The sequence below is a fragment of the Sander lucioperca genome, chromosome 5, assembly GCF_008315115.2.
Source record: "Sander lucioperca isolate FBNREF2018 chromosome 5, SLUC_FBN_1.2, whole genome shotgun sequence".
Taxonomy (NCBI): domain Eukaryota; kingdom Metazoa; phylum Chordata; class Actinopteri; order Perciformes; family Percidae; genus Sander; species Sander lucioperca.
Genome location: NC_050177.1, coordinates 17,213,669 through 17,228,095, shown reverse-complemented (window position 1 = coordinate 17,228,095; position 14,427 = coordinate 17,213,669). Strand labels below are relative to the sequence as shown.

The following is a 14,427-nucleotide window of genomic DNA, read 5'->3' as shown; positions in this document are numbered from 1 at the left end:
AGAGCAGTTGGCGAATTGTGGCGTTAGCTTCACACGCTAACAGCGGAGCTAGCAGCAAACAGCGAAGCTAACGGCGGAGCTAACAGCTAACGGCGGAGCTAAAAGCGGAGCTAACAGCGGAGCAAACAGCGAAGCAAATGGGCCTGGAAGCCATTTGTGGTCGAGGCAAGAAGGGATACAGCTACAGTACATCCGTGTTTGGTTGTATATGGAAGGAACTAGTTTGCTTCGTGTGGACCAGAGTGATAGAGAAAGACATGGCTCTGGTCTGGACTCACTGGACCGACTTGACATGTAGGCGGAGCTTGGGAGCGTCAGAGCTAAGGCGGGGCTACAGATTAGGTGTCCCTAAGAAACGCGTATGTAACAGTAGTTCCACATTACATGAATTCATTTGCACGCGAGTTTTATTTATTTTTATACGGTGTATTCTCCGTGTAATTTCATGTACCGAACCGAGACGCCCGTACCGTTTCGGTTCAATACGAATACATGTACCGTTCCACCCCTACTAGCTTAGCATATAGACTGGAAGCAGAAGAATAATAATTAACACGTATCTTTTTTACTTAACCCGTACATAAAAATAAATGTAGAAACTGCAGATTGTGGTTTTAGGGAGAGTTATGTTCTGGAACAATTTCTTCAAAATGTGTTTTCATTTCACTGGCTCTTACCGTTGCTTGTGGTGTTGACGTAATATTGCCGCCCTTGTGGAGACATGTAGCATCTCCACTGAGGAGGCAGGGGGTCTCGGAGGTCCTCGACAGGGAGCTGACTCAGAGATGCTGTCCTCTGTCAAAACACACAAAGCAAGTTGGTGTCACTAACCACAGACAGGCTCAGCTGCACAATGGAGGTGAATTGAAACTTCTTAAGGGTCTGTCATAGTTGAAATAATTGCTGGAGATAAACAGATAAAAAAGACCAAACAAAACCACTGAAGATCAGGCTTCACATGAGATGAAGACTACATGTACAGTATTCAGAGTTCAATGAGGTTCTCATTTCCTCAAGTATTTCACAACCGGCAACCAATGACATCATAGCAGAGCAGGCTGCGCTACCACCGCTGCCACACAAAGAACAAAAAACTGCCTGAGCGCCTGAGCTCCAGAGGCAGAGTGTGTGCACACAGCATACAGCTGAGCAACACAAGAGAGTGCACACATCTGCTACTGATTAGCAGGAAAACAACAGACTGAGACCACTGTTACACATTGGGGAGATGCTGTTTGGAGACTTGAGAGAGCCAAATGAAACTCCATATCAGCTACAGTTTGGTTATTGGGGTCCACCTTGGTGGTGGCAAGTCTGACAAATCTCAGAGCCAGCATGTATAGGCATACGCAACGTTAAATAATGCACCATTCCAGATGGTTAACCTTCTAAAGCCCAGGCTGCCTTTGGCTGCACATTGACAGCATGCCAGAAAAGCCCCTGGCAGAGAACACAAGGACCATCTAGGACTGAGGAGCATCCACAACACTCTCAGCATGTCTATGAGCTCTGCAGATGCTCTCAGCATGTCTGTGAGCTCTGCAGACTGAAAGGTGACCTTTCAGTTGAACCTGTATTAGTCATTTGAGAATAATGAAGATAACAGTTTTAGTTTAGTCTGAGCGCTCTCAGGCAGACAAACTCCCATAAACCCACTCTACCCTACCCAGGGCCAAACAGCAGACAAAGTAATCAACTGGTTAGTTGAACTAGTTTTAACTAGCAAAGTCAGCGACTAGTTAGTAGGGGTGTGAAATTTCACTGGTCTCGTGATTTGATTCCATTACAATTATCCTGTCGACGATTTCAATCGATTCAATATGACGATGTGTCACGATGCTTCACCTCCTCAATATTATTATATATTGCTACACATGGTTTTCATCAACAAATTCAAGCAGTCAGATATGTATCAACTCCCCTTTTAATTGTATCTGCGTGAAGTTGATTTAGCAGCCAGAGCCGGATAACCAATTAACCAAAGCCGAGCTGAAAGGAGAGTGAGTACTGGACGGTCAGAAACACGACTCCAGACCAATGATAGTCTGCTCTGCTAGATGTGGAAACTGGGAACTGCTGGCTAACAAGCCATATAAGGTGATAATATGCCACTGTTGTGTTTACAGCTTGTTGCGCTGCCCCTAAAAAATGTTACAGCAAGTTTAAGGATTATAACTTTAAAATAAAATTCAAAAAATGCTTACTAAATTTGCTTAAAGTGCTGATATTATGCTTTTTGGCTTTTTCCCTTTCCTTCATAGTGTTATATTTTTGTGCACGTTATAGGTTTACAAAGTGAAAAAGCCCAAAGTCCATCCCAAAGGGATTTACCATCTCCAACAGAAAACACTGTTCACAAACTGCTCCAAACAGCTCTATTGTAGTCCAGCCTTTTCTTCCGTGAAAACGTGCGTCACTTTGTAACACACGTTACAATGCTCGCCTAGCTGCTAGCGTGGCACGCCCTCATACTCTGCTTCTGACTGGCTAGTAGTCCTTACCTAGATACTGAGCATGTGCAACTCCCAACAAAGTTGGAACAGAAGTGTGATGCCTCACTCTGTAGCTAAAACAGAGAGCTCAACACACAGGGTGAAAAGAGGAGCTGCAGCAATGTGCAGTACAACAAAAATATGGTGTTGTTTGAAAGATTTTACTTGAAAATGAGCACTTTAATACACCTAAAATATAAATTGACATGTTTCAAAGATAAAAAAAACTTTTAGATAGATAGATGGATAGATAGATAGACACACATATATCTCACATACATAAAAATCACTCACAGAAATGTAAAGAGTTATAAAAAGTTATAAAAAAATCACTCACAGAAATTTAAAAAGTTAAAGGTGCTATGGTAGACTGTGTGCAATGGTGGTAGTGCAAAAGAGAACAGTGCAGGGATTGAACAGTGCAATAGCTTATTATTAAATATTAACTATGACTATGAAAAGAATGTAAACATAATCAAATTAGAATTGCTTGACAAATACAGTATATATACCCTAAGAACAATATTTAACAGGGAATAAGTTATAAGATGTTGATGTTATGACCACAGTCCAGATTGTGTCATCCAAAGGTTGATAAAACAGTCTCAAATCACTGGTTTTTACAGTGGTAAAATTCCTATTTCCTAATTTATAAAAGTCTTTAGGGTACTTGGACCCTTCCTTTAATCAAAGTTAACTTGGCTTTAAAATGTTGTGGCAGAAGAGGAGCTGTATATGTCAAATGTTTATGATGGTATTACATCATAAACAGACCCCCCCCTCCCCCAAACATAGACAGCTTATCATGGCAAAGAAATTACCTCACGCTCTCTCTATTTTAGTGACACAGGCTCCCTGCCTGGAAACCCAGGATCATTTTTTAGCTTCCCTAGGAAAATGCCTCTACAGTAAATAGTCAATCTTGTGTTGAGGTCACCTTCACCTGGATCTGAACAGCCTCCTCTGAGACCTGCAGAAAGGATTCTGCCTGTTTCCTCTTATAGACATTACAGGCAGTTCAAACCCAGGGCATTATCTAACTTCTAGGGAAAATTTGGGCATAATTTAGATAATTTACATTATAATAGGGAACAGAAGAGAGAAGCTCACTTTAAAAATTGATGTCAGTTAAAGGTCGGAAAAGGGGGGGAAATTACTCTGTAAAGGGGTAAAAGGGTCCATACATAAACATAACTTGTGAGTAACTATCATGTTATTTGAAGAAATGCATTGTATTATAGAATTTATCACCAGCGCGGCTCACTGTAACACAGAATAACCTCATTAAGTTCATTCCTCCCCTGATCGTTTCTAGTAGGGCTGTTCCCTCTTAGTCGATTAGTCGACTAAACGGTCGTTTTGGTCTTAGTCAACTAAGATTTCTTTAGTCGATTAGTCATGTTTTATGCTTTTTTCATGCTGAATGACTTATTTCCAACATACGAGCACATCTCTGGTAAACACAAGAATTAAAGTGGTGCTTTTGCATGACTCTTTGCGGAGAAACTCAGATTTACAGATCTGTCGATTAAATCAACTAATCGATTAGTCGATACAATTGAATGAGTGTTAGTCGACTAAGAATTTCTTCAATCGAGCACAGCCCTAGTTTCTAGCTGTAAAGATTGGGAGCAGTTTCCACCGTTGAGCAACAACTGACTCACAATCCCTCCGTCAGCTTATAGAAGGTTAGCAGCGTTAAAACACACACACACACACACACACACACACACACACAAAACACACACACACACACACACACACTGATGGTCCAGAAAAGGTGAGTCATAAGATGCAACTATCGCTGTCTGAGATCCCTTGATTGGTGAGAGCTGTGTGGAGTGAGTGGGCCAGAGTTTCAACACGCTGGATTACTGGACACCACCAACTGCAGCTGTCCTCACACAAGCCTCACACAAGTGACTCAGCACCCCGTGACTGTGACAGGGCGTGTGTGTGTGTGCGTGCATGCGTGTATGCTGAAGCTGAAGATGACCTCTGGTGACTCTGTGGAAACAAGTGGATTTGGGAAGAGGAGAGTCTGTAAGGTTAGGGTCTGTCAGAGCAGCGCTCCAGTTTCCAGAGGTTCCTGAACATGACCCTGCGGATGTGGAAAACAGGATCCATGTAAAAAAAAAAAAAAAAAAAAAAAAAGGTCTTTATACTGTTTTGGTGACTGGGAAGGATTATAGTTTTATACTCTAGGTAAAATATCAAATACTGGCTTCCTGCAGGCTTTAAAGGTCACAGAAAGAAACATTTCAAAACATCTGCAGAAACGTTGCCAATAAATCTCTAAATACACTTGTTCAGAGCCACTCTATCCCTTTAAAGGACCACGCCACCGTTTGTTGAAATAGGGTTATTCACCTCTCCGTCCCTCCTCTATATTTATATAGGTGGGCAAATGCATTTTTGTCGCAGTGCATGCATTGTCTTACTCCGGCAGCGACGCCGCTAGCTTAACTTAGCGTAATGAATGGAATCCTTAGTTGCCGGTTAGCATGTCGTGAGTAAAAGTGAACAAAAAACAACCTAATTACTTCTTGTGGCCTGCGTATTCACAACGAGTACAAATAGCAATGCAGATTAAGACTAGACGATTTCCTAGGCAGATACTGACTTGGGACTATATTGGGTGGAAGCACAGGCGAAGCACTGCTACTTGGGCACAGAGATATCACGCAGCACCTGAAACCCCCCAACTTCCGTCAACATACCGGCGTGAATAGCTGGCTATTTTTTTCTACAGTAGACAGTGAATGGCAATGAACATGGCAAATTTTGTGAGAGACGAAGAGGATGACTTCTCAGACAGTCAAGATCCAGAAGCATACCTCTATGAACCAGAGTTTTCAGAAGAGGAGCTGTGTGCTTTGGAAATAGAACAACTGGAGGAGGACAACAGCCTGAAGATGTGAGGATGAGAGCCGACACATGCTGACTGAAATAGAGTCTGTGCTGTGGCGAGTGGGACAAGGTAGAGCCATCGATGACCAGGCTCAACGTGTCAGATGAAGATGAGCGTGCCCGCAGTTGTGTCACAGCTACCGAGGATTTCTCGACGTTGATCCACCCTGCAGTCCTCGACTTTTTTTTCCGGTGCGATAAAGTCAACTGGAAAAAACGGCGAATGGACCCACTAAACAGCTGTCCACAGAGTAAGTGATTATTGTAAACATCACGCTGGCTGAGGTGGGATCCCGGTCCCTTGGGGTCGGGCACACCACCGGCCCGTCTCGCCCGCACCCTCGGGGAGGTGGAGCGTGAGCGCGTGCAATAGGACCGGAAAGATGGTGAACTATGCCTGGGCAGGGTGAAGCCAGAGAAAACTCTTGTGGAGGCCCATAGCGGTCCTGACGTGCAAATCGGTCGTCCAGTCACACAGACCTCTGTAGTGACTGAAAAATGTAGTGAACCTCCATAACCTCCCTAACTTTAGTGCAACAGTGTGCTGCGTCTGATGTCATTGTTATTGTTCTTTTGCGCATGTGGGTCAGTTTGAAACCGCAAACATTTCACACTGATATCTGATATAGGCTACATTTTAAAAGTTAATGTGAACAGCCAAACAAAAAATCGGATCTGAGCAAAAAAAAATCTGAATTAGGCATTAAGACTTGCGGTGTGAACGTAGCTAAAGAGCTAGCCATCTTTCAAACTCGAACGAATTAAAACTTAACTGTCATTCCTTTAAATAAATCTGAATTCAGCCCACAAAGCCTTATCCTAAACTATGTTGAAGACTTTCCATAGTGCTGAGCTAGCATTACGGAAAGGGAGTAAACAGCTTTACCTTTAGCCAACAAATATGATGTTGAATCCAAAATGCCTCTAGGTAATTCAATGAAATGAATGAAAGGTTGCTCCCTTTATTACCAACCGGTGTGGCCCCTATTGTTAGGGTTAGGGTTGATCATATTCTGTCAGTACCTGAGATGAAACATTTCAAATGAGGCTGTAGGGGAAAGCTGCAAGATGATCTTAGTGCAAACCTAATCATTTCTTCATTGCATTAGTCCTACCTGAAAAAAATGGAGTATGCTTGTCTACTTGACTGTTTCCTCCTGTATACAGGCATGCATGTCTTGAAGAGCAACCAAACTCAAATTCCAGCTGTATACATACTGGAGCAGAGCTGTAAACAGCCACAAAGCCTTTCATGATGGGATGCAGACGGAGAGCGTCTCCAGTATGGAGTGTCTGTTAGAATAGTAGTGAGGTACACAGTGTGCTGAGATGTTGTATTCCCTGACTCTCCTCCCTCGCCGTGTCAGCGGAGCTCAGGAACAGAGGTGTGACACGGAGGGGAAGTGTCTGTTTCCTATTATTCACTCCTAAATGCATCAACTTTCCTTTCTGGGGCAAAGCTATCATATGTGCACTATGGGGGAAGTGGACACATAAATGCTGATTAGGGCTGTCACGATAACTCCTTTTTGTTGTGCGATATATTGTCCCAAAATGAATTGCAATAAACGATATTATTGTCATTTTAAGACCATTTTATGCCACGGATTACATAATGACAATATGACAATATTATAGCAAAAATAATGCAAGCACACTCTTTCCAAGATCAAAGAACGTTTAATTCTTAAAGTGCTCATATTATGCTTTTTGGCTTTTCCCCTTTCCTTTATTGTGTTATATATCTTTTTGTGCACGTTATAGGTTAACAAAGTGAAAAAGCCCAAAGTCCACCCCAAAGGGACTTACCATCTCCAACAGAAAACACTGTTCACAAACTGCTCCAAACAGCTCTATTGTAGTCCAGCCTTTACTTCAGAGACAAACGTGGTCACTTTGTAACACACGTTATAATGCTCGCCTAGCTGCTAGCATGGCACTCCCTCATACTCTGCAACTGACAAGCTAGCAGTACTTACTGCGCATGTGCGACTCCCAACAAAGATGGTACAGAAGTGAGAGGTCTCACTCTGCAGCTAAAACAGAGAGCTCAACACACAGGTTGAAAAGAGGAGCTGCAGCAATGTGCAGTACAACAAATATATGGTGTTTTCTGAAAATTAAACCACATACACCTATTCTGGTACAACCTCTAAATACAATTATGAACCTGAAAATGAGCATAATATGAGCACTCTAAGAATATTTAGACATTGGAATCGGAATGTCAAAAAATATATCCTAAATAAATAAAACATAAATAAATAATAAATACACCTTTGTTAACAAAAAGTGCTGTAGTGGCAGAGTAAAGGGAGATGTCTTTTATCTCCTTCAGAATGTCATCTTTTACTTTGTTGTACAAAGATGGAATGGCAGCTTGGGAGATGTATGTTTTCTTTGGCAATTCGTACTGTTTGTCAAAAGTTTACAGCATATTTTTAAAGGCTGGATTTTCGACCGTGTTTAATGGCTGCATCTCTTTGGCTATATAGCGAGTTATGCAATCTGTGAGAGTGTGCCATTTCGTGCTGTCACGTTTATATTTGCACTGCCGGGAAAAAGCATTTGTAACAGATAACTGTCTGGAGGTTGAAAACTGGGTGGGATGGTTACGTTTTAGGTGAGATTTTAGGTTAGTTATGTTGCCTCTTTTCGCTGCCACTGTTTTTAAACAAAGTCGACATACCGGCTCGTCCATGTTAATTGGCTCTCCTCTCTCATTCGGCTTAAAGCCAAAATTTTCCCACACCGGAACTGAAGATTGCGGCTTTGTAACAAAGTCCATTGGGACTTATTCTTCCTAACTGGCTGCAGATGTCACGAAACACTATAGGACCTATAAGGCAGTGGGTTCACGTCTTCTCTTGACCTGTCGCTATCCGCTCTGTGTGTGTGTGGGTGGAGACGCTGCCTGAGCCCCGCCTCTGCCTCCGACACAGAAAGCAGACGAGATGACAGAGGCGGCGCGATCGACTAACTAACTAACTAACTAACTAACTAAAACGTTGGTAACATTCATTTGTATGTCAAAATGAATATACTCTTTATTTTCAATTATAAAAATTAGCAATTGCAATATATTGCGTCACCAAAAGCTACCGAGCTCATTTTCATATATCGTGCAATAAGCCCATATATTGACTATCGCGACAGGCCTAATGCTGCTGTCTGTGCAAGAAGAGACACATCTTCCCCATCAACACTGGACTCAACCATCTGCTGTTGCTGCGGATACAGATCTGAGGCCTGTTGAATCTCCAGTTATCAGGGAAGCATGGAGCTCCACGTGGATTACTCTGAAATTAGGATTTTATATATTTCAAAACTATTTTATTTCGGAATACATGAAGGAAGTTAGACTTAGACATTTCCAGAGACAACCTCATTGGTGACCCTGACTAGGTTTCCCATGCACATTCGACTCCGTTTTGGATAGTTCCAAATTGTAAAATTGTCTTTAAAGTGAGACTATGTACAGTCCGGGGTAGGGCTGGGCGATATGGACCAAAAGTCATATCCCGATATATTTAAGCTGAATATCGATATAATATATATCCCGATATTTTTTCCGCAAAGTGAGAGCAAATGTTCAGTCAAAGTCAAAGCCAAATATGACATGTACAGGATGGGAAATTTGCCTTGTATACCAGCCACAGTGGCGGGTGGATTGTAAAACATTCCTTGTAACGGATTGGACAGCTTTTGTCAAAGAATGCTGTTGCTAAGAAACAATGCACAATGCTTATAGGAGTCACGTTACGTTACTGCTAAGGAATCCACAACATTTCCGGATGTTGCTGCTTCATAATAAAAACATTCAAATACCAAAATAACGGAGGACTTTTATTGTGAAGAACTTATAGGAAATGAAACCGTTCACAGCCGGCTTTGACCACGCATATTTCAGGCTTCTGCAGCGCACAGGTCCACACTCTTCGTATTGCAGTTTGTGCCGCTGTTTTAGGTAGTGAAAAAGATTTGTAGTGCTTCCACCCCTGGCTGTAACTTGTTCATGGCACTCCCTACATATAACGTGATTTTGTTGCTCATCTGATACTTTGAATCCGAACCATCTCCAAATTACTGAGCCACTGCTTTTTCTTTTACTAACCAATTCCTCCTCCGCACACTCCGCAGACGTTGTTGCTTTATGTTTGTTATAGAGTGGCTGAGTGTCTGTTCCTGCCCCTCCCCCCTCTGTGCATGAACGAGAAGGGGCGGGGAGCGGGGAGCAGTGCAGAGAGCTCCGCCGGGGTCAGCAGCTTGCTTGGAGCAAGGATCACAGCGCAAATTTCAATTTTATATCGATATATGCGATATGGTCTAATTCCATATCACGTTTAAAAATATATCGATATAATTGTTAATATCGATATATCGCCCAGCCCTAGTCCGGGGTTCTGCTGCGTCAGTCTTACATGGTCGGGTGTGGAGGTCTCATTGAAATCCCGCGGGACCCAACACAATTCTCAAAAGAGCGGGCACTTTTTACTTTGCTGCGTGGGAGCGTGCAGCCTGGGATTTAGCTAGCACCAATGAAGGGTAAAAGAAGATTAAAGCATGTCATGAACCGCTTGCAGGCTGCACCTGCAAAAACGGTCCGGACCAAACAAGAGTAGCATGGGGAGAAGAGGATTCAGCTGGGAAAAACTGCGACACCAAACAGGGCGCACTGAGGTAAAAGCGCAGACTGCCTGTTGCGGGAACTGAAAATGGCAAATTGCGCTTTTCCGTGTCATGCATATGCATTCACGGGTGGGTCAAGGGGGAAGTGGGAGTTTCCCATAAAGAGATGGGAGGGGAAGCATAAAGTGCGCCTAATTATGTATTCCGCGGTATGTACAAAAAACGCCGTGACAGTGCGCCTCTATATTGCAGTGAAAGTTGTCCGCCTCTTAAAAGCAGGTGTAAACCAGCCGCAAGTTGGTTTCCTCGCATATGCCTCCTGGTGAAATGGCAGCAGTAATCCGAGCAAGATGAAGGAACATAGGTCAAGGAAGGAAGAACATAGGTCAAGGAGACGAGCTGAAAGGATTTTTGCCACAAGGATCACACTTTTTCAGTTGAGTGAACATGAAATCATTAAGCGTTACAGATTAAGCAGCCATGCAATATTACAGTTACTGGAAGAAATCAAAGACGACATTGAATCTCCGACTCAGCGTTCACATTCCATTCCAGCAGTTGTTAAACTCCTCGCTACATTACAAATATTGGCATCAGGATCATGTCATAGCATCAGCAGCGGGAATATCGCAGTCTGCACTCAGCCGTCTCATTGCACAAGTACTTAACGTTTTGATACAGCGCAATTTACAGTATAGTGGGCGGAGAAGAGGCGCTGATTACCCGATGAACTGCAAGTTTGGTAAATACGACGTAAGCTGAAGTATCACAGCGTGCGCTTTCCGCGGGTTGGCCATGACGCTGATAATGCTACATTCGCAAATGTACGTATATCTGGTCCAGAAAGTCTTGAGAGCAGCCTAACTACATGTCATCTACAAGCCCAGTGGACACTGCCGGGGAGAAGTTTCTCACATGTATGCTTGGGCGCTGACTACATGACCTAGAGAGAAGAATGTGTCAAGATAAGACTGAGTGAAGGTAGGAGGAGTGAAAGACTGAAAGAGGAGGGACACAGTGAGTGGAGATGGAGAGACAGCTGTGGGGGCTGTGGATTGGTCTTTATTTGAGAGACATTGTTTGGGTTGGGCAGATGTGGAGCCTGAAGCGCAGCCACATTCTCAGAAGTAGAGACGCTTCAGACACTGGGAGAGGACGAGGGATGCACATACTGTATATACTGTACATGCACACATACTGTACGCTGACACAAACTGTAATGATTGTGTGCTCAATGCCTCAGCACCGGGCACATGTGTGTTTGTGTGAGTGTGTCTGTTCACTACAGCTAACAAAGCCTGTTTTGTAACACAGTTCATGTGCATTTCTCATTCTTTGTTGGTCTCACTGCCTCTCCTCCAAGCTTGGACTTGAGACGTGCACACGCCCTGTTTGTGACGGGAGCATCATGACGCACACTGTGCACTGCTGTGAACGCGCTGCCTTTCCAGTGGGCACATCCTATCTGTACACGCCTGTTTCTGTTCTCAGGATCAGATATGGCAGCATGTCAATCCACTGTTCTGCTTTCCACACAAGTACTAAACTCACTGAGCCAAAGAGAGCAGTCAACAGCCACTGCAGGACAGCTAAGCAGCACGTAAAGGCTTTTCACAGCCCGACTGCTTCACTCCGCTGCTAAGGCAAAGTGTTGCAGCTCCATACGTCCTGGTTGTATCCACCTGAGTCAGTTCAGTGTTAACCATAGTGCACACTGTCCAACCCAAAACATGTCCCCCCCCTCTTTTAAACAGATGCTGTCTAATTCTTGAGTGTGCGTGCCAGTGATTAAGACTTCTGTGCTTACACTGATCTGGGTTTCCCCTCCAAACGGCCCACGTGGTCCCCATTCTTCTGTAAACATAAAGCTTGTTGTAAGTTATGAATCACATGCTTTAATGTATTAAATATTCTGATAAGTGTTCATTGTAGGGCTGGGGGGGCGTGGCCTAAAATGTATATCACAGTATAATTTGAAGCACAGATGGATATGGTATATATCCCCGTATATATGTTTTTCCTAAAATTCAATAGCAATGCTTGTGAAGGGTAAAAACACTGGTATGCGGGGCGCCCTGGTAGCTCACCTGGTTGAGCGTGCACCCCATGTATGAAGACTCAGTCCTTACCGCATGGCCCGGGCTCGATTCCAACCTGCAGCCCATTCCTGCTTTCCTGTCTACAGCTGTCCTATCAATTAAAGCCCAAAAACAACACTGGTAGGCAAAGCAGTACAGTGGAAACACATATTAAACGCTGCAGTGCTATCCCGTCCATCCCCTTCTCCATCGGAGAAATGTCTGGCTAAGTGGAGTTCTAACCGAGCAGTCTGATGTGTGTAGACGTCTGATTGGCTACTGTAGCAGCCTGGTGTCCTTTTCAGGCGATTTAATGAAAGTGAACTAAGTGAACGGTCGTGCGTAATGCCCTTGCACTCAGCTGCGGCACCGGCTGGCTGAGTCATTCCCGACTCAACAAAAAATGAGGGCTCTAACAGTCAGCACCGTATAGTCAAAATTCATATACTAGGACAAATTCCTACAGGTGTGCTTTCTGCACCGTCTGTACGGTCCAGCCCTAGTTCATCAAGATCTCACACATGAGTATCCAGGCGATGTAGCTCTGCTTGTTTCACCGACGTGTGACCTCCAAGGCGCACTGGAGCAGTTCACAGCTGGGTGTGAAGCAGCTGGAATGAGTCTGAGGCCAGGGGGCTCTGCCAGGAATGGTGCATTGCTCCCTTCACATTAGGAACTGTGTTGGTCTTGTTCCAGTTATGTTAAGCTGGCGCATCAGACTGAAAGGCAGATGGGTTCAATAAGGTCGGCATTAGTGCAGGACTGCTACTGGACTATCACGGTGGACATGGGAGCTAATCACGCAGGCAAAGTTCTTCATTTGATCCGTCGTTATACACTCCAACCCTTAACTCTGGTCTTAGAGACAGAATGAAATCTTTGATACAAGAAACTCAGTGGGCTTCTTGTATCAATGGATGTCTGAGCTTACCCTTAAGTTGTCATGCTTTAAAAAAGAACCAGTGTACCAACCAGTGTCTCAACTCCCTCCTCCCACACCTCGCAAACATTGGAATTGGGAAAGAGGGGCTGCAATTTCTATAATGTTCAAAACCAACAATCCAACAAGCACACCCACTTCACACAGCCATTGCAGTGTAGAGGTGAGACCACCATGACCCAGCAAAATAAGCAGCAGATAACAGATGGATGGGTGGACATGTGTTCCAGATGTGGCAATCACAAATTGCAAAAGACCCTCTAAATGTGCCCCAAGTGCTTGTTTTAACATCTGGAGGAAAATCTAAACGTATAGGAAGGGCTGATGCTAATCTGCGTCCTAAACTCCAGCACCTGTCTTCTATTCTGACATGACCACATGACTTCTCGACGTGCACTTAACTTAAACATCAAACCACACATCAAAGATTGAAGACAAACACTTGATAAAAGCACTACCACCAACAGCACCCAAGCCATGTGGCCATCTTCCTAAATTGGCAGGCTCGATCATTAGCTCAGATCCTGTGTACTTGTAGGTAGAGCTGCAAAGATCAATCGATTACTGGATTAGTTGTCAACTACTAAGTTAATCGCCAACTATTTTGATAATCGATAAATCGGTTTGAGTCAACTTTATTATGAAAGAAAACAGTCAAACTTCTCTGATGTCAGCTTGTTAAATGGGAATATTGTTCTAGTTTCTTCTCTCCTCTGTGACAGTAAACTGAATATCTTTGAGTTGTGGACAAAACAAGACATTTGAGGACGTCATCTTGGGCTTTGGGAAACACCGGTCTACATTTTTCACCATTTTCTGACATTTTAGAGACCAAACTAATCCATTTTCATCCAGAAAATAATCAACACATAAATCCACCAAGGAAATAATCGCTAGTTGCAGCCCTACTGCAAAGTTCTTGAATCCACAGGAGGTCCTCAGCATACATGGGGGATCCAGACTAAGGGCAAGAACTGATCCATCAATTTTGCCCCTCTGAACCATATTTCAGTCCAGTGATCCCAGCAAGTAATGATTTACAGAGCACTATGGAGGAGTATTTCACTAGATTTTGGCCAACGTCCATTGGTATGAGGGAAACAAAACTGGGTAAATGAGACCCAAGTTGAAAGTAACTGTTATTACTCTTAAACTGAGCTAATGTTTTTCAAGCTATAACTCAAAATAGCTACACTGGTGTAGACTACGACCAAAGAGATTAAGGTTACAAATAGTTCTCTCTGCCACCATAACCTGAATTTGGTAATAAATGGCCCTTATTATATTCATCATACTGACTTTAAAGGTTCCTTGCTGCCACATACCACCAGTCATTTTTAAAGCATTTCTCCTTTCCTTTGCCTGTTGCTATGTACTG

At 43.5% G+C, this 14,427-nt stretch overlaps 1 protein-coding gene across 1 annotated transcript in view; it reads right to left on the bottom strand.

The window, feature by feature from the left end:
* LOC116067528 (growth arrest-specific protein 7-like) overlaps window positions 1-14,427 on the bottom strand; it is a 60,007-nt gene that overhangs the window by 34,527 nt on the left and 11,053 nt on the right. Inside the window, exon 2 of the mRNA XM_031324012.2 lies at window positions 678-795. Within this exon, the coding sequence (XP_031179872.1) occupies window positions 678-795 (118 nt within the window). The remainder of the gene's footprint in view (window positions 1-677; window positions 796-14,427) is intronic.